This window comes from Pipra filicauda, unplaced genomic scaffold (assembly GCF_003945595.2).
Source record: "Pipra filicauda isolate LSUMZ 115617 unplaced genomic scaffold, ASM394559v2 scaffold217_size2002032_pilon, whole genome shotgun sequence".
Classification (NCBI taxonomy): domain Eukaryota; kingdom Metazoa; phylum Chordata; class Aves; order Passeriformes; family Pipridae; genus Pipra; species Pipra filicauda.
The window spans coordinates 643056-668438 of NW_024104329.1; the positions used below are offsets into that span (position 1 = coordinate 643056).

The following is a 25383-nucleotide window of genomic DNA, read 5'->3' on the forward strand; positions in this document are numbered from 1 at the left end:
CTTTCAGCCCCTTCTCATAATTGTACCACTGAACACTTAGCAAAATGTATTTCTTTTGTAATGTTGTTAGTTTGTAGCATTAAAATTAATCTGCAGGGATGAAAACCTAATTCTGCTACAACATTCATATTATGGGTTTCTTTAATCTTGTCAGTTTTCAGTCATAGCAATAATTCCTATATTAATGGGCTGTAGTACGTAGAGTCTCTTCAGGATAATCAAGAATAGTTGTACCACAGAAACTTTATTGTTAGAAGTTCTTGAAACATGCAGCTATACCTTGATAAAAATAAACCAAGTGAAGAAGCCAAGTCCTGTGCAAACATTTTCACTAGTATAATCACTGCGCATCTATCTTTGGTGATTCTTCTATGAAACTGCTGGCATTGATTTTCAATCAACAGACATTTTAGTGTATCTTAAAATGTCACAGCTACGAAGGAAAAAAATTCTATTTCATATTGCTGCAAGTACTCAGACTGTATGTGTATCATATAAAACTCCCCCCACAAACTAATTCCTGCATATTATTGGAATGAGAAGGTCAGTTTCTCTTCTTCCTTTATTACAGAATTATTAAGTTGCCTTATACTAGCAATGGAATTCAAATAGCACCTTATGGACACAACATCCGCCTGGTCGCCAAGCTGATGGAGATGGAACTAGTTGTCATGTGGAACAATGATGACTATCTCATGGTTAGTAAAATGTTCTCAAAAAGCAGAAAAGAAAATTCTCATTTTATTTACTGGAATGACAAGAACTCTTTAGACTTACTGGGTGCTTTTGCATGTATTTACTATTTGGATAATTATTCTTTTCCTGTTTCTTCCATTCCTCTTGCAAAAAACAACTGTTCATTTTATACCTGTGTATTCCTTTCACTTGCAGCATTGGTAGCTGACTAAAGCCACCAATGTTGAGATTTATGGACACTTTCACACATTTTAATCTTTCCTCAGGGTATTCCAGCAGCTGCAGTGTTTTACTATTGTTTAAAGTTGTGTAGAATTTAACAGTGTATGCCATAGTTTAGTCTTTTCTACTGTGCTTCCACAGGACATCTTTTGGTTTCAAACATACAGTGCTTCTGCCAGTTTCTTTGTTTCTTTCCTTTTTTTGAATATTTTCAGGTTTTCTTTCCAAAATCCCCAGTACATTTTCTCAGTGTGACCTGTGATATTATTACCATAAAAGACACTGAAATCTAAATTGATGTTTGCTAAAACAGGGAGAACGATATGTAATAAATTTTCTGGGAGATTTATCAGCATTACTATAACACATATAAGAGGAAAGGCTACTGTGATGGGTACAAACTATATTTTTTCTGTAGTCAGGTTACTTCTGACCTAAGATTTTCACAATAATTAATTGATCGTAGCCAGTAGTAATACTACCACTTTAGTCTCCAGAGCAATGGATAACTGAATAATCTTTTTCTGAAAACAGATTTTCTTCCTGTAACCTTCAATTTCTTAAGAGAAGAAACCTGAAATTCATGTTCTGTCAACAAAGATATGAGCCAGGATACAGCATCATTTCGCTTTTTTGTTTTCTTTTCTGATTCCTTAAAATATTATACCCCCCTCCTTAATTCTCTGGAAGTGTCTTCAAATCCTATTCTTTTATTAAATAGATAAACAAATAAATCACTATTTACCTATTGGGAAAAGGCATTACTATTTACAAAACTTTTCCTGCAAACAAGTAATTGAAAATCATGAGAAGGATCACCTTAAGTTGCGTCCTTGAACTGAATTTGTTTGAGTAAGTTAATGCTGTATAGATAATTTCACTCAGGGTGATCCTTTTAAATGTTTCATTCCATTTTATTTTAGGTTTTGGCTGAAAAAAAATACATGGGGAAAGTCTGTGGAATGTGTGGAAATTATGATGGTTATGAATGGAATGAATTTGTGCGTGAAGGTAAGATACAAGGACGTTTCACATGGAAGGAAAACCAGTTAAAGTGAGTCAAGGTGAAAGCTTAATACTGTAAAAGCACTGCTCTGACTGCTCACTCAGTTTCAGAAGTGAGTAAAGCGGTTCCATGGGTCACCAACATACCTATTTTAGATTATGGTACACACTGTTATCTGCTGTGAGCATAATATTGTGGGTTCCTCAGGCAAGTGATAAGAACTCTCTTATACTTTAGAAACGGGTGGTAAGGGTCACACTCTCCCAAATTTCACACAGTCTAAGCTCACAGCAAGGCCCAGTGAAGGAAATAATTACTATAGGCAGAGGCAAGGATGAGGCAATAATAGGAAGAACATAGTTGACAAGAATATTAACAGTGTGTCTCAATAATTGTAGATCTTTATATCGAAATGGTGCTGAGGAATTGAGGGGGTTCACTTCTGAGTCACTCTAATCTGGTCTGTTGATTTATTGCCCATTAGTAGTTGGAGCTTGTTACTCAAGCTCTTGGAATTTATCTTTCAGCTTGGTTAAATCTTAAAGGTAGTCCATATGACAAGACCACTCCACAACAGAAAAAAACAAAAGGGGATGTTTGGAATATTTGCTTTAAAAGCACACTGCTAATCTGAACTGTAGTGCTAGTGTGGAGACATTAAATTGCACAGTAAACTAATCTTAGATCAACACAGACAGATGCAGTTTTCTATACACGTCACAGAAATGAGTTCTAAAAATTATATAATAATCTTTGGGTTGTGATGAGTTTAACCCTATATATAGGGGAAGATATAAGAATGGGGGATAAGGAGAAGAGGTATGAATTAACAACTGGCAAAAGATAACACAGCTGGCAGAAAACCAGTAGCAGCATTTAAGGTAGTAAATGTGATAGATTGGGAAATAACTTGAAGAAATGATCACGGTAATAAAAGTACGCTCTGTTTAATAGACTCCAGGTAAAGGGCAAAAGAGGCAGTTGTTGTCATTGGGAAAATTCATTTGTAGAACATTTCACAGTCAAAGAGTAGAATTTGAGTTTCTCTACATCACAGCAACAAGTAAACAAACCAACATGGGCTGTTTGCTGACAAATTATAACCCTTCAATTTACAGGTAAATTGCTGGACACGTACAAATTTGCTGCATTACAAAAAATGGATGATCCATCAGAGATCTGCCTGTCTGAGGAGATACCAATTTCTACTGTTCCTCACAAAAAATATGTAAGGAAGATCTTCTTGGCTTCTCTGTAGTGTGATTCTTAACAGAGGGGGAAGATAGAAATCAACAACAGAGAGGCAATAAATATAAAACTGACTTCCATGAAAAAACATAAAGTCAACATTTGTATAGCCTGATATGATAAAGAAAATTAGTTCTTTGCATTGAAATACATTTTAATAAAAGCCCATGGGCATTCCTGAGGCTGGATTTATATCACTTATAAAAACCAACCAGTGTTTAGCTCACAGCTTGCTGGAGTTTCATTCAGGTCATGCCAGGAAATTCAGAGAAACCAGTAAAGCTTTAATAACTTTTTAGAGACCTGACATTATAAGAGGTACAGACTTGAAGACATTCCCAATGCCTAAAACATGTCAGATAACAGCACCGATAACAGGGACAACCACTATTAACTGCTATCACTTACAGTTCTAGATGAAAAGAAAGTCAGTGTGCCTGAGAGTCTCTGAGACCCTATACTGCAGTAGCCAGTGTGACAGGGAACAATTTTCTTTCTCCTTTCATTTAGGCCATGATCTGCTCTCAGCTACTTAATTTGGTGTCACCAACCTGCAGTGTGCCAAAGGACGGGTTTGTCATTCGTTGCCAGCTTGATATGCAGGACTGCAGTGAGCCAGGACAAAACAACTGCGCTTGCTCTACACTGTCAGAATATTCAAGGCAATGTGCTATGTCCCACCAGATGGTGTTCAACTGGAGAACTGAAAATTTCTGTTGTAAGTTCAAATGGTTTATTTGTGCGAGGCTGTGCTTAACTTTTCTGTGTCTTAAATACAGGGATACTGATAAATAACTGGAGTGTAAAACAACTGATAAAAAAAGTCTTTACTGTCTTGTATCAAACTGATTTTCTTAAGAGAACAACAGTGGTCTTTGATAAAATAAGGAGTGCAAGGAAACCTCAAAGGAGAAGAGGGAAGCTTGAAATATAGCTCTTATGTCTAGATCAGTGACAATAAAACAGAGGAACATCACCAAGTGAAAACTGTTTAATTTCTCAAACTTGCAACAGGAGACTGTTCTCTTTTAAAATTTTAACACTTCTGCTGTTTGTTGCAGCTGTGGGAAAATGTTCTGCAAACCAAATCTATGAGGAATGTGGTTCTCCATGTATTAAAACCTGTTCCAACCCAGAGTACAGCTGTTCCAGTCACTGTACCTACGGTTGCTTTTGTCCAGAAGGTATCATTTCATCATATTCTAAATGAATGACACAAATATTTTTTTTTGCATATATCCACTTAAGTGGAATAGACTGCTTAATAATGAACTAGCCGTGCATTTCGGGGCATTGTGCTGCTAGAACTGCTACTTCTTGTGTAATGTAACTGGAGTCTTGATTAATTATGATCCTTAAAGATGATTGGTCACTATTTGCAAGAACAGAGTTATGAAATCATTTTCTTCACAAAACCATGATTTGTTATGGGATAATGATGTGTTGCCTGCTCAAAGTTCTGTACTATAATTTACATTGAGTTAAGCTTAATTAATTTCCTATCCCAAACAGGTATCTAGCCCTTAAGGGCATCTGAAAGAGGTAGCATACCTCGGATGACTTCTGCAATATCATGGGCATTTTGTAAATTCCCTTTAAAATAGTTCAAGATGAACTTCCTTCAAAAATTGTAATTGTTACTATCATATGCCTTGTTTCTGAGAAAATTTCAGAACTGATATATCCTCCAATGTGGGCATTTACATCAATATCATCACCAATTTATAGCAGTCAAAACTAATGTGTTGTGAGTTACATATTTAGAACTAGACTTAGTACTCTAGGAAATATAATGTGTTTATTCTTCAGAATTCCCAAGTCAATTTAGAGTGTCATAGGGGGAAAAAAAAAAGGAAAAATAAAAATAACATTCTACCTTACTGCTATTTCAAATTAAGTTCAAATTTCAAAATAAGACAAGTGCCTGCACTTTCATGTTAGAAAGCAGCCAAACACTGTGAAGAGTCAGTTTTATTTTAATTAAGAGAAATTTTCCTGTATACTCTATATCGAAGTATGGACACTGACTGTGGAAGAATAGCATACTCAAGATAATTTCAGAAAGCACTGAAGCTTTAGTGCTAAGTAAGGATGTGGAAAAGTATTTTGTTTCTCTTTGGCAGGAACTGTTCTTGATGATATCTCCAAGAATCGAACGTGTGTTCACATTAGCCAGTGTCCATGTACACTGAATGGGAAGCCATACGCTCCTGGTGAGACAATGAAAGCAACATGTAGGACCTGGTGAGTAGCAACAGGTACTTTTATGAGAGATCACCAAGTTATTGGAAAATTTAGCCTAACTTTTCAGAGGGGAGCTGCAAATGTGTCGTACCATCTCTGAGGCCACCTTCTTTCAGTGCCACATATCATACATTTGCAATTAAAGAGGTACATGTCTCATTTCATGATTAGTCTGTACAAATAAAAATACCCTTTCAGACCGTATGAAACAGTAGTATTTATATCTCCTCTTTGAAAGTGAAAATTAGTACAAAGCAAATATCCAGTATTTACAATTTCTTTTTGGCAGTCTCAGTCTTTCTGATCACCAGATCAGTGCTGAAAACTAAATTTCTGTTTTGCAACAGAAAATAATAACAGAGTATTTTTTTAAAAGTGGAATAATTTTTTTGGTGTCGCGTGTCTTACTATCATAATTCTAACAAAGAATGTAAAGGAAAAGTAATGGAATTTGATCCTCAGAAATGCAACGGTGAACACACTTTTCATGATTCAGGAACATTAACTGACAATCCATACAAAAGTTCAACAACTTTGAATTAAGATGACCATCTTCAAATGTAAGTGTAAGGGGAAAAGTGGTACAAATGACATATTCCATTACTAGGAAGTAGCTGAGTTTTTAGAGTCTGAAGAAAATTCCGAAGTACTGAAAATGAAAGTTCAGAATGTATGTGTATGTTACTCTGTGTTCACTAACCAATTTTGCATGTTGATTAGCTGCAGAGAAACCTCCAGACAGGAGGATATCAAATCCTCAGCTGGTAAACAGGGCCTTAGTACGAGAATAACCTTACACAGAATTTCTTGTTTTCCACAGCAAATGTATGATGGGTCAATGGGACTGCAAAGATTTGCCCTGTCCTGGAAGGTGTTCACTGGAAGGAGGCTCCTTTGTTACCACGTTTGATTCCAGGTCGTACATATTCCATGGGGTTTGCACTTACGTTCTCATGAAGGTAATTTCCTGCAGTTAAGAAACACAAAATATCAAATGGATGTATTTTAGTCTGTCTTTGTTTTCCTATTGAAACACAGACTGAGGTCTTCCTAAGATATACATTGATTCTACAAATCAGCATTATTCTGACGTAGACTTCTCTTTTCACTGTTTCCCCCCAGAGTGCCAGCCTGCCACACAATGGAACCCTAATGGCAGTATACGAAAAGACTGGTTATTCTCATTCCGAAACGTCACTTAGTGCTATAATTTACCTATCCACAAAGGTAGGTATTCCCTCCACAGGTTCCATCCACCATATCAGTAACCAGATAAGCAAAATAGGTACTTAAAGTCATTGCTAGTAGCCTGAACTGAAAAATTATGGGGAATAGATACTAAAGATACGTTCCTGTTCATGCACACACAGTAAAGATCTCAGTTAGTACATCAACTCAGGAAGTTAGAGTATTTTCAAAGTGAAAGCTAAAAGCAGTACATAATAATATGTAACAAAATGCTTGAATCAATCTTTTCCTATTAAGTGACAATATAGTTGTTTATGTTAAAGAACGTATAAATACCACCAGTACAGATAATTACTTCTGATTCCATGTCCTCTTCTTACAGGACAAAATTGTGATTTCTCAGAATGATCTCCTCACAGATGATGATGAACTTAAGCGGCTGCCTTACAGATCAGGTAAAAAAAGGGGAATGTAAGTTATTCCCAAATTGCATTAAATGTCTGTTTTATACAACCCAGCATCCTTTGCAATTTCCAATTGCTAATACCAGAGGTTTTAGAAGAGGGTTAAAGTCTTTCCTATTGCATCTGTTCCTCTGTGGAGAGTTGTGTGTGGGAGAAGAGTTGTAGACAGAATGCTAGAACACTTATTATATGCATTAAAATCATTACCTTGCAATATCACCAAAATATCTATTTCTAAATGTCCTTGTTCTTTTAGGAGACATTACTGTTTTCAGGCAGTCCTCAATGTACGTTCAAATGCATACAACCTTTGGGCTGGAACTTGTAGTTCAAACATCACCTGTGTTCCAAGCCCATGTGAAAGCTGGATCACAATTCAAAGGCAGAACACTAGGTAAGTAATCTAGTCATTGTGTGAAGGAGAAACGTAGGGATTATAATTTTGAAAACTTAGTACTCGTCCTTTAAGAAATAAGTTTTCTTCTCTGGACTCGAAGAAAAAAAAATAAATCTGCATTGGAAACTCAATGTGCCAAGAATTTTTTTTTTGCTAATAACTTTAAAACAAATTAAAGAAATTAAATGGGTCACATTTTTCATGTGTAATATAATACTGTTCTTTACATGTTTTATGTGTGCCTTTTTCAATATGTGTTTTGCTACACAGTGAAGGAGCAACAAGTAAGTCTGTGTGGTCTCTACATCTTGGAGCACATGGTTCTTTGAATGTAGTGCACGATCACTGTAAACACAATGAGCCTAAGAATCTAAAAGCTTCTCAGCAGATAAGCACCAGATGGAGAAGTTTATGTTTATTGCACAGCAACATTAGCCACACAGGCATATTTTGCATTCTGATCATGGGGAATTACAGAGAGGCTTTATCTTTTACAAATTCAAAATGCATATTTTTTGTCATTATGGATTTCACATGCATAAGAAAACATGCAATTGCATAAGTGTTTCATGGCCTTTCTCTTTTATATCACTTAAAACCACTTGTTTCTATAAACAAGACAAAAACTTCTTTATGAATTTGTCATTAAATAGAAGTTGACACTCTTCACTTGAGGAGGCAGAGGATCAGTAACTGAATGTGTACATAATCAAGATTCTCTGGGTACATGATCTATAGTATTCACTGACACTCTACACAGAGCTTTTGAATCAATTTTCTCACTATTATAAAATGAAACTTAGGCCACTGTGTACACATTCTTTAATTGTCATCTGTCCTTTGCATTTCTGATGTTATTAGGTTTGTGTGGCAATTACAATGGAGACACTACAGATGACTTCATGACTAGCATGGATATCACTGAAGGGACAGCCTCCTTGTTTGTAGATTCCTGGAGGGCAGGAAATTGCCATCCTGCTTTAGAGAGAGAGACTGACCCTTGTGCTTTGAGTCAACTAAACAGTAAGTAGATGATCCTGTTGTAACTGATGTCTCCAGCTAGCTTTGTCTGACACTTCCATAAGCTCATACCAGGGAAATGAGAGTTTAGTAGAAGCAGAAACTGAGACATCACAAATTCTGTCACAGTAAGACATTTCTGATTTCTAGAATTCATATCTAGTGAAAACTTATCAGATTCCATTCCAGAGATCTGGGATTGAGATGATGAATGAGAGTGAGAGGGTTTTGGTGATCTATCCAGTGAAATTGCAATGTCTATGGATGTCTTCGGGTTGCTCTAAAGTACTGTGACTGAAATCCAGACTTTGCCTTCCCAAGTTTCTATTGCTATTGGTCATTAAACACAAACAAACAAACAAACAAAAAAACCCTACTGAACTGTTTGTACAAAAACAGAGTATGGAAGCTAACAAGTTAAGAAGTTGTCATATTGTTCAATCCGTCATTGCCAAAAGTTCACCTTCAGTAACATATCAGTTTTTTTAAAGTTTTTTTTCTTTTTTTCCCCTAACTTTCTATTTTTAATGTTTGTGATTTACTTTCATTAGAAATATCTGCTGAGACTCATTGCTCCGTTCTCACCAAGAAGGGTACAGTGTTCGAGAAATGCCATGCTGTGGTCAACCCTATTCCTTTCTACAAGGTAGGAAATTATGATAGACGTTGTACAGAGGGAGTCCAAATAGAAACCAGATTGTGCTCATAGACAGTATCCCACGCATGGAATCAGCAATGCATAGAAGCAAAGGAACAGGTGTGGTTTTGAAAATTATGTCTCCTCCACACTGAAAGTCTGTCTGTTCATAGGCACCAGTCCCATTCCTATGAATCAGAAGGTATTTTTGCTCATCCGGCGGTTGTCCATGACAACTGTAACTATTCGAAGTATTGATTTTACCATGGGCATAATTGAGCTCATTGTATTTGCCAATCTACACAAAACATTTTGAGAATTCAAAATGAGAAGCAGCGAATAAACAGGCATTTTTTAGGTATTAAGTATATTTTATTTACATCAGCAAAGCAATTACTCAGATATTTTCCCTCAGTTTTAGTTATGCAATACTGTGTATTTTGTCTGACTTAGCTCTGTCATTCAGCATAGAATCACAGAGTTTGGAAAAGATCTTTGAGATCATTGAGTCCCACCATAAACATAACACTAGCAAATCCACCACTAAACCATGTTCCTAAGTGCCACATCCACACATCTTTTAAATACCTCGAGGGTTTAGCACTTCCAGATGTCTGCACCCCAGTAACAAAGTATTCTCCATGTATTGGGTTTCAGAGATGTGTCTACCAGGCCTGTAACTATGAAGAGACCTTTCCATACATTTGTTCTGCTCTGGGATCATATGCACGAGCATGCAGTTCAATGGGTTTAATCCTTGAGGACTGGAGAGGCAGTATGGACAATTGTAGTAAGTAACTGAAGCAGCTCTTAATGGTCTTCCATCAGATGAATGCATGCATGCAGGTCTGCCTATTTCCATTTAGAATATTCCGTGTTTGATTCACCTGTGACAAAACTGAGTAAGAACAAGAACTTATTTTAAAACAACTTGTCAGTGCTTACGGAAATAACTACATATTGCTGAAGTAGGCCAACCAGCAGGTATAAAAACTGTTTTCCCAGGAGCTGCTGGCATTGCAGATGTGTCAAAACACAACAACAAAAAAAAACAAACCAAAATGGTAATGCAATATTTGAAACGGTGTCCAAATCATCTTAAGAGTAATGAGAAAAGTAGTGAACAGAAAGAAGAAAAAAGCAGAAATGGGATAACAGATACCCAACTTTTGAATATCCTTCTAGTCTCTTTCAGAAGGAGATTGTGATTTTAGTCTATATGAAGATTATTCATATGCTTTAAGGTGAGCATGTGGATGCTTCCAGGACTTGATAATTAAGTGATGGAATAGACAGATAAATAGGGTTATACTGTACTGTAAAATGAGAATGAACTAGGAAAAACTGGGTGCAGATTTGATTTTGTTTTTATGCAATTTAGGTACAGGTTTCACAGTTACTCGAATATACATTGATATTTCTGCAAAGCTACTCAAAAATACATTGATATTTCTGCAAAGCTTCTCTTTGCATTATTTATTCCAAGATACAAAGAAGCAGTTACATATTTAACCTTCATGAAACTTCCAAACAACTAAACTTTCACGAAACTTCCAAACAGCTACATAGTTGCTGTTAAGCCCTGGTCTACAATACGTTTTGCTAGAGCTCCATATCCATAGGAAGAGAAGCTACTGGAAGCATTAAGCATTGAAGCTGTTGACACAAAATAAGCAGCACGTGATGAGCACAGTTACCTTTCACAAGGAAGAGGATCAGTAAATGAAGTTTAACATACACTCTTCTTTTACAGCCATTACTTGCACTGGCAATCAAACATTCAGCTACAACGCTCAGGCATGTGACAGGACATGCTTGTCACTCTCCAACCGAGCCCTGGAATGTCATCCAACTGATATTCCTGTTGAAGGCTGCCAGTGCCCTAAAGGACTGTACTTAAACCACAAGAATGAGTGTGTTCGTAAATCTCATTGTCCCTGCTATTTGGAAGATAGAAAATACATCCTGCCTGACCAGTCAACAATAACTGGTGGGATCACCTGGTAAGTGTGTCAAGTTTAAAGCTTAACAAACTGAAAATGGAGGTGAGGGGTCTTCATGTGTCTCTGCTGACGGTTAAGGTCAGTAAGCAGCTAAGCATCACACAGCTGCTCACTCCACTGCAACCAGATATGGAAAAGAATCAGAAAGAAAAAATCAAGAAAGTTTATGAGTTGCGATATAAACAGTTTAATAAATTTCTTTGTTATTAATATGCAAAAAAGCTTTTTTAATAAGTGAAGACAATGTACAATCAAAGCTAAGTAAGAAATTAGTTCAGGACTTTCCATCAGCAGGCAGCTGCTTAGACATTTTCAGGAAAGCATGAATTTGTCATCCATAATGCTTTCTTGGGAAGACAAGTGCTGTAACTCCAAACATCCTTTCTTCCTCCTTCTTTACCTGAGCTTTTATTGCTGAGGTTGATGTAGTATAGTATGGAGTATCTCTTTGGTCAGTTTAGGTCAGCTGTCCTGGCTGTGTTCTCTCCCAACTTCTTTTGCACTCTCAACCTGCTCCCTGGTGGGGCAACATAAGGAGCAGAGAATGCTGTGACACTGTTCAGCAACAGCTAAAACAGCATTGTGTTATCAACATTGTTTTGGTCACAAATTCAAAACATAGCACCATTGAACTGCTACAAAGAAAATTAACTCCATTCCATCCCAAACCAGTATATACTGCTTTATTTTTGATGGGAGAAGTTTGTTTTTCAAGATATCTCTTTTACCTTTTCCTAAGCCACTGTTGCCTGAAAAGAACTCCGGGCCCAATTAGGTAGGAGATAAGAAAACAGAAAGCTTTAGTGAGTCACCATGCTCCAGGAATACAGCTGTCGCACGCGACCACTCGACCCGGGTGCTACAATTTTATAATGATGTCCATCCAATCCCCACTTGTTCGCCCCCCAATTCTGCCCCGTTCTGCCCCTTGGCAATTGAGTCTGGGGGACCTCTCTTTCATCATCTTCCTCTTCATCAAAGCACATGCAGCCCTTGGAGGCCCTCCAAAGTCTTGGCCTGAAGGTCATTGTGCCCATGTTTACATTCCTTGGGGCAGGCATTAAGGTGCTTTCTGCAAATCCACATTGAAAAGAAGACTAAACAACTAACGGACTTAACAGAATTTTGATATGGGAAAGGGGTAAGAGTGTTGGGAAAATGTGTAAACTACTGTGCTAAGGGGTGAGGGATATAGTGCAGCTACTTTAAAATCTACATTCACTACATAACTACTTCTAAAGTCTATAAAAATTAAAAAATCAAAACCTCTAAGGCAACACCACAAATATCCTTAAATGAACAAAAAGCATTTGACTTACCTTAAGCTTGGGAATGTTATAGAGAAAAATAGAAAATATTAGGTAAGATCTGATTATTCCTAGTAGGAGATTTTGTCAACGGCACTTGGACTATATACAATACACTATATACTAACTTCAAGAATGACTTGATAGACCATCATAATAGTGATGATTGCCTAGTGGTGATAATAGTGATAATAGCCTACCATACGCTTCCAAAACTAATGTTACTGTGTAATACAAAAAGTAAAGAGACAAGTTGACTTATGTTCCATTTCAAAGGATTGGAAGGAGCTAGTAACATAAATGAAATATTTCTAATGAAGTCATTTTGCAAAAAATAAAAATTTCTTTCTCAGGAGAGATTTGCATTAAATTTTTTTTTTCTCCCTAGCTACTGTGTTAATGGAAGGCTAAGTTGCACAGGCAAACCTCAAAATCCTGCAGGTATGGGTCTGATATGGTTTACTTAGGAACATATTTTTTTCCCCTATGTTGTAAAATTACTACTTCATGATCTTTTCAATGTTTGTTTTTGTTCCTTTTTCCCTAGAAAGCTGCAAAGCTCCTAAGAAATACATATCATGTTCTGACAGTTTAGAAAACAAGTATGGAGCTGCATGTGCCCCTACCTGTCAGATGCTGGCTACTGGAATTGAATGTGTGAGTTTCACAGATCTGGGATGTTTATCCTCTTGAGAGAGTTAGAATGTTCTAGTTGTTACTTAGAACTTTACTACATTCCCTCTAATAAAATAAAAGGAGATATTTCATCTAGCATGGTACAGTTAAACATCAGGCTTCTTTCCACAGACTGTGGACACAAAAAAATGTACATATATTTAAGAAGTGATTAAAGGAATTAAACTGCATGAATTAATGAATTAAATTATATTAAATGAATGGAATAAAAGTCCATTAAGGATTCTTAACTACATGGCTATCACCTCTGACTCAAGTACTCCATAAGCTGCGTGTTATGCTTCCTTTTCTGTTTTTTCTCAACTCTCTGCTGCTGCCAGTCACAGAATACAGGAGACCTGGGCTAGATGAACATCTGGGCTGTCCTGATAGGGTTTTCTTATAATTTTATATTAAGGAAACAGACTAATTGGAAGAATTGTAATAAGCTTCCTTGATATAAAGAAACTTCTGTTGTACTCTTTCTGAAAAAAGAGTGATAGTAAAGGAAGATCAATTTTTCAGAGTCTTCAGGTATGTTTAATATCCCACACCACAAGTATATTTTACAACTTCAGTGAAAGTTGACTAGCACATTAGTACAAGGAACATCACAATTTAGCATCACAGAATTTAGCACAGGTTCACTCTTGACACCATTCACATCCAGGATAAAATATGTCTCACAGTTCTTTTCATTTTGCAATCTGTTGACCTTTACCAGATACCAACTAAATGTGAATCAGGCTGTGTCTGTGCTGATGGCCTATATGAAAATCTCGATGGCAAGTGTGTTCCAGCTGAGGAGTGTCCATGTGAATATGGTGGCCTTTCTTATGGAAGAGGTGAACAAATCCAAACTGAATGTGAGATCTGGTAAGAATCACATACTTTTTCATTGCAGAACCTCTGTCTCACTAAACTGTACAACCACATTAAAAAAAGTGTTTAGTTGACAGGAGAGTAGGAGATGGCAACAGCTGAATGGAAGAAACACCATGGCAAAGTAGAGGATGTATAAAAAAAAGAGTCATGGTACCAGCTTCAGGGATAATTTCTGCCTTATGCATATTCCTGAATAAGGGCATCCAGTAGGACCTGTAACTGTAAACTACATAAGGTCAATGATTATTGACAACTCCACATAAATAAATATGAGGGTACAATCTTTCTTCTTTTCTGTAGATAAAAGCAAATCCCCCCCTCAAACATTGTTTCCATCTCCTTAGCAGCATATTCCATTTCCAGTCACTAATCTAACATTAAAAAACCACCACCCCCCCAAACTACACAGAACAGTGACTTCTGTTCTCATTAGGAGCAAAAATAAATGGGTTTTATATACTCTTTGTTTCATGAAAATAAAAAGGCAAAAATTATGTAAAATTTCTTCTTTATCATGAATTCATTTTCTAGGCAGTCCATGACTTTTAATTAGGGATCTTTATATTAACTCTAACTTGGTGTCAGTGTACATAAATCAATTAAATTAACATCTTATTTATAAAAGTGGATGTGTATAAAAAGAAGCAGATTAAGGTGGCATTTCTTTGAAATCTGAGTATGATTTCTCTTCTCATCCCAGCACTTGCACAAAAGGCAAATGGAAATGTGTTCAGAAATCAAGGTGTTCCTCAACTTGTAACCTTTATGGAGAAGGCCACATCACCACTTTTGATGGACAGCGTTTTGTGTTTGATGGCAACTGTGAATACATATTAGCTACGGTAACCTGCTTCCTACTGGTGATTTTGGCAGTATCTTAGCATCAAGAAATAGCTTGATTTAAATGACTAATGAAAACATGATAGGATACATCAATAACCAATAGAGCACTTTGGTTCTTTAAAGCCACTTAATGATTTTTTGTATAATCTGTTTATTTCAGTGCTTAAGATGAAAATATTTTACTTCTCAAAAAAACAGCTTTTTAATGCAATATTAACCAATTTTAGATTCAATAACATGTTTAAATAGTCATTGATATATATGTATTCCGTACCAGACAACTATATATTTTAGGGAAGTGATGTCAGTTTGACAACAAAAGCAGAGGTCATCACCTCCCAAAACAGGCAGAATCAGTCAGGACATTTTAAGCTTTCTTTATTTCCTTATGCTTTTGTATTTTGAGTTGGAATACTCCAGACACAGAATCTATTGGGGTTTTATGCTTTTTGTTGTTTGGTTTGGTTCTTTTAGGATGGCTGCAGCATTAATAGACCTGTTTCCTCTTTCAAAATTGTTACTGAGAATGTCATCTGTGGGATATCAGGAGTTACATGCTCCAGGTCCATCAGCATTTACCTTGGGGTAAGCCCTTCCTTCTGCCATTATCCAGCTGAATAGTTATTTTAAGACCATGTTTACTTTATTTTGGAAGCTTTAACTGTATCTTAGAAGAGATGTCTTCTAAGTGAAATTATGTGCTAAACCTACAGCTTCGGTTTTAGTAGGAAATGCCATAGATTGTTTTTTTTCCAGTTCTCATATTTTGTTTAATTCTCCAAGGTTCTCACCTATGTAGAAGCCAGAAAATCTTGCATTTTACTTATCAGTGAATTGCTTGATCAAAAGATACTGACTTCCTGCCCCTCCCCACCTCTCTCTGCCAAACTCAGAAAAATAATAGTATAAAATTGAGGAATTCTCATCGTGGGTGATGAGCAAAAGCTATCAAAATTTCTCTAAGTCCAGATAATATGTGAAATTCAAAATATATCTAGATTTTTCCTGAGATATATCTGTGAAACTAGACTAATGAGTAGTTATCCTCATTTCTACTGCAATGTGACAGCTTCTGGAACTGTATACATTTTACTCTTCTCAGTTTAATTGGACAGTAGTGCCCAGTAGTATCAGCTCGTCTTAGGATCCTTCAGTATCTGACAGAGAGAAAAATATGAACAGATGAGATTTTATCCCAAGGAAAAAGCACTACAAAAAGTACACATTTGCCACACTGCTGACTAAATACTGGCAGTTCCAGTTGGTCAGTGCTGTGGTGAAAAAGTTTATTTGCTTAGGATTCCGTTTCATAAATGCACACTCCAAACAAACCTTCCTTCTGATTATCTAGACATGGAAACACTGCAGTATGACAGGAGTAAAGTTGGCAAAGTACACACAAAAGTGGGAGATGGTTAAAGGCCTCAGGACAGAGAGCTATAGCCCCTGTTACTTTTTGACTGTCCTTAGAAACACAGGAAAACATACTTCCTCTACTCTATTGGCCATATGCAGATGATGATATTATTTCCACCAAATGTGGAGTGCTAGCACACCTAACAATAACACCTAACAATGACAGATATTTTTGTTTCCTGTGAAGATTTGCATATGCATACAAAATAATTCCAAGGAGGTAAAAAAGCCTGTAAAATTGATAACAGAATGTCTTGTGGTGGAAGGGACCTTTAAAGGTCATCTGGTCCAACACCCCTGCAATGAGTGGGCATATCTTCAACCAGATCAGGTTGTTCAAAGAAAGCCCTGTCCAACCTGACATTGAATGTTTTTAGGGATGGGGCATCTACCACCAAGCTTGTCCAGGTCCCTCTGACTGGCATCCCATCCTTCACATCAGGTGTGTGAACGGCACCACTCAGCTTGGTGTCATCTGCAAATTTGCTGAGAGTGCATTTGATCCCACTGTCTGTGTCACTGATGAAAATATTAAACTGTACTGAGGGACACCACTCCTTACTGAGCTCCATCTGGACTTGGACCTATTGATTACTACCCTCTAGATGTGATCATCCAGCCAATCACCCACCAAACGGTCCACCTAAATCTATACCTCTCCAATTTAGAGAGGAGGCTGTTCTGGAGGACCCTGTCAAAGGCTTTACTGAAGTCCAGATAAATGACATCTGTAGCTGTTCTCTTGTCTGCTTATGTAGTCACTCTACCATAGAAGGCCACTCAGTTGGTCAGGCAAGATCTGCTCTTGGTGAAGCTGTGCTGATTGTCTCAAATCACCTACCTGTCCTCTATATACCTTAACACAGCTTCTGGGAGGATCTGCTCCATGATCTTTCCAGACACAGTGGTGATGCTGTCAGGTTGGTTCCTCCCAGGGTCCTCCTTTCTACCCTTTTAAAAAATGGGTGCAATGTTTCCCTTTTTTCTGGCTGCCAGGACTTTTGAAAAACAGTGGAAATGTGAAGATAGTCTGTAATAGTACCACAGGTTCTGATCTTTAGCAGTGTGACACAGAGTAAGGAAAATACTGAAACCTGATAAGTTATAATTTCTAGATAAATTTTCTTCCAGAATTTGACAATCATACTGAGAGATGAAACCTTCGCTATTTCTGGGGAAAATCCTAGTGTACGATATCATGTGAAAAAGAACGCCCTTCACCTGATGTTTGATATCATTATCCCAGGAAAATACAACATGACCCTTATTTGGAATAAGCACATGAACTTCTTCATCAAGATTTCCAGAGGAACACAGGTATGGCAGAATAACTTCCTCAGTAAAGTGTCCTTCAATTCAGATTGAACTGCACATTTAATTGCCGTTGCCTTGACTCCCTGTGATGGCAAAAGTTCTTCAAAAAGCTACTAGCAATTCATTTTCGTCTTTATCTCCAAAACAGCAGAGATTTTCACTAGAGCCTGATTTTTAAGTGATTTCTGTACTGCATTCAGGAAATTTTTGAGCTAAATGTTTGTATTCTATAGAACTGCATAGTTGAATTTGATCTCTAAATGATGACAGTTTACAGTTTAGAAGACACATTCCTCCAGTGACAAACAGAATCTCCTGCACAAGAAGCTAAGACTGTCTGACAGAGTATTTGTAGATGACATTCACTCCTAAAGCACAGGAAACCATCGGTAATCAAAAGGGAAGGTGAGTAATTGTAACTTGCTGAACTGACACTGCTGCTTTCATTTATTCTAGGAAACTCTATGCGGTTTGTGTGGGAACTATAATGGCAATATGAAGGATGATTTTGAAACTCGAAGCAAGTATGTGGCATCAAATGAATTGGAATTTGTCAATTCTTGGAAAGAGAATCCTCTCTGTGGGGATGTATACTTTGTAGTGGATCCTTGTAGCAAGAACCCTTATCGTAAAGCATGGGCAGAAAAGACATGTTCTGTCATCAATGGCGAGGTTTTTTCTGCCTGTCACAATAAGGTAAGAATTTATTTGCTCCTCCTTTTGCTTACAGGCATGATGTGCATTCTTTAAAAATGCCACACTCCCACAGGGCGATTTTCTGTTTCCAAAAGTATTTCAATAAAATACATATAAAATGTTTTATATCTCACACTTACGTTGATTTTCATCCTTTCTTATTTGCACTTCACCAGCCCTTTTGTAAGCACAAAAGCTAAGTGTGGCATTAACTGATTACTAGAACTGTGAGTGTGAAAAAGACTTAAGAATCAAAAATTAGTCTGTTGGTGATACCTGATCAATACACTTACTCTTTTGAAACCATTTAGTCTTTGTTATAAAATCAAACTAAAGAAAGTCCTGAAAACTCGTGTTCTCATCAGTAAGTCAACACTGTTACTTTGATGGTCCATTCAAGAACAAGATACCATCAACCCTCCTATTTGTTTTAAGTTGTCCACTTTGTGGAAATGAAAATATCACAAGGGAGCAGGCCTTCTGAAGGGAAATCCCCCATTTTTAGGTGAATCCTCCATTTTCAGGAGGTGAAAACAAGTGAAAAATGGGGATAATGCTGCCGTGTTTATGTATGTACAGAGGCTGTACAGCTGATGAACTCAGATACTTGTGCCTAAATGGATGTGGGGATTTGAGGAGTTTTTTTAGCTAACTATACATAACATGTTCAGTACCAGTATCAATTTAGAAATACGTATAAGGCAAAACATCATCAGTTTCTGTTGCTGATGTGGAGACACCTGAGTCTGGCTAAAAAGATCTGTATGATGTGAGGTTGTAATTGCTTTGACAAGTGTTCAGATGAAATACTAGTTATTCTTAGTGGAACATGTACTGTCTAGCCCAGGAAAAATCATCTTCTTAACAAATTGGCACAAAATAATCTTAGAAAATTCATTCCTTCATTTTCCAATGCAGGTGAATCGGATGCCCTATTATGAGGCCTGTGTTCGAGACTCTTGTGGGTGTGACACTGGAGGGGACTGTGAATGCATGTGTGATGCCATTGCAGTCTATGCCATGGCATGTTTAGAGAAAGGTATCTGCATTGACTGGAGGACCCCTGAGTTCTGTCGTAAGTTCATTTAAGTTCTCCTTAAACAAGTTGAAGACATTATTATTGTTACTGTGGGTATATTCATATGACAATGCAAGAAAATTATTAATAAGCACCTCAAAGGTTGCATTTTCTCTGTGGGCAAATAGTTGACTTCAGTCACCTAGATTTTGAAATCTGTACTTTTCATTTGTGCTAAATTAAACAAATTATTATAACTCTTTTTACCATGAAGTAATGAGAGAGAAAATAATGTGGTCACAGAAAGCAGGCTGTTTCTTCTACTGCCACAGTGTAGTGCACTGTCAATTTGCCAGCAGAGAAAGCATGAAATGGTAAAAAAATATATTTCATTTTAGCTATGATGAAATCACCTTCTGTGTGGATGTCAAGGAAAGGAAGACAGCTGTGTTGGCTGGAACACTGTAAAACAGGAAAAAGATATCAAGGTGTTCCAGAACACTGTGTATAGAGGAAAAAAAAGTATGACCCTCTTATGAGTCAATGCTAGAGTTGTCATCTTTGATGGTTTCTTTTCCACATTTCACTATATTGTGCATTAAAAATTGTCAAAGTGCTTGCATACTGCATTTGCAAAAAAGAAACTGACTTCACTAAAACATAAATTTACATCAGAAACTAATAACTTCAGTGAATTTTTTTTTATTTTGTTTATTAATTTTGTCCTCCTTTTAGTACTTTAAAAATACCATGCCATTAAGTAAAAAAAAAAAAATCTGATTTCTGTCTTGCTTTTACCTTTTTTAGCTGTCTATTGTGAATACTACAATTCTCATAAAAGAACAGGAGTTGACAGTGCTTATTCCTCTGACTACAATGATGACAAATGCACCTGGCATTACAGGCCTTGTAATTGCCCAAACCAAAACTACAAATATGTCAACATTGAAGGTAATAAGCTATACTACTCTAAACCAGGAAACAGTAACATAATAATTCTTTTCAATGCTGTTTTCTAAATCAGTCATACCACAGTTAAATAATAGTAATCTAATTGATGCTATCTTTGAAGCAGTTTTGCTAATCCTTCCCTTACTACTACAATTTTAAAATACATAATTAACTCAGGAGTTGTACTACAACTAGCTTTATATTGAGCTCAGCCTATCTGGAAGAGAAATTCTGACTTGCACCAAATAAAATACACTGTACGTGGGGATGAAAACATGTGGAGAGAGCAGTTAATATTTTTATTAAACAAATGGATATGGCTGGAGAAACCAAAAGAATTCCTACGTAGGCAGACACTCTTTCTGAGGATGACACTGGAAATACTTACCTGAATAGATGATGTTGCAATTGATACTATTTTTTAATAGCAGAGATGTAATATATTAGGTGCTAAATAGTATAAATTAAATGCCTTTTTCTGAGAAATGTAAAACAAACTTCCCTTTCTTCAGGTTGTTACAACTGCTCTCATGATGAATACTTTGACCATGAAGAGAACAGGTGCATGCCATGTGGTAAGCAGCATCTCTTTCTCTACAGTAATTGGAAAATAGTATAGCCTCATAGAAGTTATTTTTTCCTAGTACCTCTCAATAAATGAGTGTTCATCTGAGCATAACTTTCTTTCAAAATAATCCCATTGCTGTACTGCTTGGTAAATAAAGAAATGAAAAGAACTAATTAAAAACAGGATTAGGGTAGGCAATGCTATAATACAGAAGCTGGATGAACCTGACTGATTTTAGTTAGCAACACTAGAAATTATGTTCATGATTGTGAGTACTTTTCAAAAGGTGGCTCTTCCAGAAAGTGTATTGCTGTTCTGGTCTGTGTGAGGGACAGTACCAGCAAAGCTGTGAGTCTCAGAATATTTAACTTTTTTCATTGAAAAAGAGAACATTTAGAAGAAGATTAGACTTAGCTAATGGACTTTACTTAGCAAATCTCTTTTAGAGATTTTCTTTTTAAATTAACTTAAGATTTATTGCCATATCATTTACTTCTGTGAAAACCTATCTTATTAAATAATGTTTTAGATAGACTCAAGCTGCACAGTTTGGATTTGAAAAACTTCAGGAGAATTTTTTTCATGTTACAGAATTCTAACTTGTGTAACCAGAATCTTGGCTGCTGATCTCATTTACATACAAAGCCACATTCCATTATCCCTGAAAAGTGAAGTGCCCTTAAGCATAAAAGTCAAAAGAAAGACAGCAAAAACTTACTAGTGTTCATTATTATTTTGAGATGTATTGATTTCTTTGTACTTAAGTCCTTCCGTGTGAATGTTACCACTGAAATATGTAATATTAAGCACTTTCAGGAATCCTTCACTAATTAACACAATCCTTTGAATCCAGTCTGAAATTTGCCTTATTTGGAATATTTTAATATGCTTTTATTCACAAACTTAACCTGTTCTACCTTTACACAACAGGAGAAGAAAGCACTAGCACCACACTTGAAACATCTTCACCTTCACCAGGTTAGTTTACACAGTTGACCCAACCAATATTTACATACTGATATTATGTCCTGATAAGTGTTTACAAAGTCAGTGATATCTTTTTTTGCATTTTATAGTAGCATCACCAGTTTCACGTGCATAAGATGCAATGATGAAAAATGACCTGGTACCATAATATGCTGGGCTGCATCAAAAGCAGCGTGGCCAGCAGGCCAAGGGAAGTGATTCTGCCCCTCTGCTCTGATGAGAGCCCACCTGGAGTGCTGTGCAGTTCTCAGTTCCAGACAGTGGAGGGTCAGAAAGATGATCAGAGGGCTGTAACACCTCTCCTATGAGGAAAGGGTGAGAGGCCTGGCGTTGTTTGGCCTGGGGAAGACAAGGCTCCAGTGAGACCTCATTGCAGCTTTTCAGTACTTGAATGGGGCTTATAAGAACGATAGACACAGACTTTTTAGTAGGGCCTGTTGTGATGGAACAACGGGTAATGGTTTTAAACTAGAAGAGAGTAGATTAAGAGTAGATATAAGGAAGAAATTGTTTATTATGAGGGTGGTAAAACATTGGAAGAGGTTACCCAAAGAGGCTGTAGATGCCACATCCCTGGAAGCATTCAAGAGCAGGCTAGACTGGGCTTTGAGTAACCTGATCTAGTTGAAGATGTCCCTGCTCGCTGCAGAGTGACTGATGATATAACACTTCAACAATTTAAGGTCTTCATGGAAATGTATGACTGACTATACCAAATCCCTATAGCCTCATATAGGAAAGGAACCTATATACAGTGATCTTAAATTTGTTAGAAATTCCATTAATTTCCTTGAAGACAGATGGTATTGGAAAATATTACACTGTGGGTTGTGTGGATAATAAAATACTATTCCATTTCTGCTGATATGCACAAATATTTATGCCAAATTCACTTCAAATGAAGAAAAAGGTATAAAGCTTCTGCATGAATACCTGTTTAATATATTCACTGCACATAATAGCAAAGGAAGCAATGGATAACTGCTCTCAAAGGCTTCATCTAAAAGGCTTCACCTGAAATGTGTTAATAGTAGTTACCGCTAATAGTTATAAAAACAGTGTTTATACTTAAAAAAATTCAATTCATATAGGTACATTATAAATAGACTATTGAGGACTATTTCTTGTCCTTTCATTTTGATTTTTTTCTCTTAGTAACAACAGTGCAGCCTAAAGTAACAGGAAGCTCTGCTGCAAGCACCCTACCAACAGTACCTAGTGCTTCTACAACTGCTATATCAACTGAGATTACAAATCCAACAATAACTGCAAAAACTACAGTTCCGAGAACTTCACCCATACAACCTCTTGTCACAACGAAGTCAGCAACTGGTAGGTTTTTAGTGTTACTGTCTAAAATAAATTACAGTAAGCTCACTCTATACATAATCGAGATACCACTTCCTAGGAAAGAATTGCAGACTTGTACAGCTTCCAAGCATTAGACTCCAAATCGTGAGGTAGGCAAAACAGGCTTCCAGAAAGGAGTTTGTCAGCCAGAAATGTTCAGAAGTGTAGATCAAAAATGCGTGGAAAGATAAAGGATATAGACACTAGGTTAAAAACATAACCAAAAGTCACTTGTTTGACTCATCTGAGAAGCACATTAGAAGTTCTATAAGCAGTGAGCCAGCCCAGATCCAGTTAGATTTATTAGCTCAGCTTCAGCTTCTTTTCCACAGTTGATTCAGTTATGCAGTCATATTCAAGGAGCAACCAGTCTATTAGCTCTGAATAATGTAAGGAAGCCCAAAGCAGAATCACACAGGTATTAGTGTAGCAGCTTTGTCTAGGTTTCTAGAGTCCTGCTCTCAGGAGGATTACTCTGCCAACATAAATTACTTTCTGATTCTGTGGCTTGTGGAGACTCATTTAGCCTCACACCAACTTGCACTTCAGCTAATTAACCGTCTTGGACCCTGGCTATCAGGGAAAGCAGAGTTAAAAAGAGGTCCCAAAGGATTCAAAAACTGACATGATGACAGATAATTTGAACACTGGGACAAGGAAGTCCTATAGTATAATGTTACTTAACTTTTTAATATGAATTACAGAAAGCTGAAACTGGGGCTGATTTGGAACATAATAGTAGCCAATGAAATGTGATTTGGGCAAAGCCCATACAGACTGTAGTCAATAAGTGACAACAAAGCTAACTTCTTAGAAAAATTATATTAAAAAAAAATCTAGTACAGGAAAAATACAGAAACTGAGAAGAAAGACAGACACGAGACAATAGAAAACACATATAAGTACAGAAATATTTGACAAGCTTTTGAGAACATGAGTGCAACAACAATGCTGAAAATAGTCAAAAGATCAAGGTGAAAAAGGGTCTCTAAAATATGGGTATTTTCTTCATAATTTATCTATTTTTAATTATTCTATGAATTGATTACTCACACTGTACTATTTACCTTTACCCCAAAAGAACATACAACATCAATTTCTACCACACCGAACATGACTACAACCATCACTACTCCTTCCATAACTACCACAACAAAGAGAACCATGACCACTATACCAAGGTCTACACCTGCTGCCTCATCAACTGCTGCTTCAACAGAGACAGAACAAGTACGGTTCACCTCCCCATCCTTCAAGACCACTACCAAAAAGGAAATGACAACCTCCTCATTGCCTACTCAAACCCTGTCTCAGAGCATAACTTTCAGCGAGCCTAAACTAACAACAGCAGGTAAATATCACTTTTTGGTATCTGCCAGGTGACACCATCACTCACAAGACATATGTCAATTTATTACTTAGTCAAAAAACCCCAAGCATTCTTACTAGTGGTCTTAACGTTGCAAATAGATAGGAGAGGACAAGGATAACTGAAGAAGCATGATTAAAATGGAAATTTGTCTTGCCAATGGAGCAAGCATTTGACATCCAGATATGATCTTAAACCTAACATTTCTCTTCCAACATTTCCTCCAAATTTAGACAAAATCTCTCATGTCTCAAGGCAAGTTCTTGAAAACCCGCAGACCACAGAATATATATTCTCCCTAGCCAATGTAACAAGTACTCCCAACAATAAATATTAAATAAAAGGATTTTTTTTTCTGTCTGGCACTCAATATACCAACAAGGACAGTCTCCTCTGAGACTGTATGGCAACATGAATTACTGGGTTAGCAACTGACACCAGAGGTTGGGACGGTGTGTGGTGGGAATTCTGCTGTAGTGGGAGGGCAGGTGTACACTCTCTCCCAGTCCATGTGTCTCCCACAAAGTACTGTTGGGGTGCATACATCTGGAGCTCCTTGTGCCAGCAATTACAGCTTCGTCTAGGAACCTTTCCAGACATTACTAATATTCATTCTTACTTACTTACCTTACAGGCAGTGAGGAAATCCAAACAACCACTCTGCACCAACTAGAAGGTAAGAGGGAGTAGACAGATGCCCTTAGTCTAAGGCTCTGCTTCACTTTCCCCAGCTTTTCCAGGTGATATTCTTGCCCAATCTGGAATACCTGGGAGAGGAAACATGCGTGTCAAGAGAGGCTCTTCTGAGGAGCTTCAGAAAAAGGCAGGGGGTGCTGAATTGTCAGAGGGCACACTTCAGGCCCAGTTTTGCCCCATATT

At 37.0% G+C, this 25383-nt stretch overlaps 1 protein-coding gene across 1 annotated transcript in view; it reads left to right on the top strand.

Moving 5' to 3' along the window:
- MUC6 (mucin 6, oligomeric mucus/gel-forming) overlaps window positions 1-25383 on the top strand; it is a 66901-nt gene that overhangs the window by 36460 nt on the left and 5058 nt on the right. Inside the window, exons 3-29 of the mRNA XM_039381203.1 lie at window positions 572-698; window positions 1842-1929; window positions 3043-3152; window positions 3683-3890; window positions 4234-4356; window positions 5296-5416; window positions 6237-6375; window positions 6539-6643; window positions 6987-7059; window positions 7325-7462; window positions 8327-8488; window positions 9037-9131; window positions 9780-9912; window positions 10876-11125; window positions 12821-12873; window positions 12980-13089; window positions 13832-13983; window positions 14693-14834; window positions 15310-15420; window positions 17383-17568; window positions 18022-18261; window positions 19180-19336; window positions 20087-20230; window positions 20743-20805; window positions 21729-21776; window positions 22941-23117; window positions 24217-24486. Of these exons, the coding sequence (XP_039237137.1) occupies window positions 572-698; window positions 1842-1929; window positions 3043-3152; window positions 3683-3890; window positions 4234-4356; window positions 5296-5416; window positions 6237-6375; window positions 6539-6643; window positions 6987-7059; window positions 7325-7462; window positions 8327-8488; window positions 9037-9131; window positions 9780-9912; window positions 10876-11125; window positions 12821-12873; window positions 12980-13089; window positions 13832-13983; window positions 14693-14834; window positions 15310-15420; window positions 17383-17568; window positions 18022-18261; window positions 19180-19336; window positions 20087-20230; window positions 20743-20805; window positions 21729-21776; window positions 22941-23117; window positions 24217-24486 (3725 nt within the window). The remainder of the gene's footprint in view (window positions 1-571; window positions 699-1841; window positions 1930-3042; window positions 3153-3682; window positions 3891-4233; window positions 4357-5295; window positions 5417-6236; window positions 6376-6538; window positions 6644-6986; window positions 7060-7324; window positions 7463-8326; window positions 8489-9036; window positions 9132-9779; window positions 9913-10875; window positions 11126-12820; window positions 12874-12979; window positions 13090-13831; window positions 13984-14692; window positions 14835-15309; window positions 15421-17382; window positions 17569-18021; window positions 18262-19179; window positions 19337-20086; window positions 20231-20742; window positions 20806-21728; window positions 21777-22940; window positions 23118-24216; window positions 24487-25383) is intronic.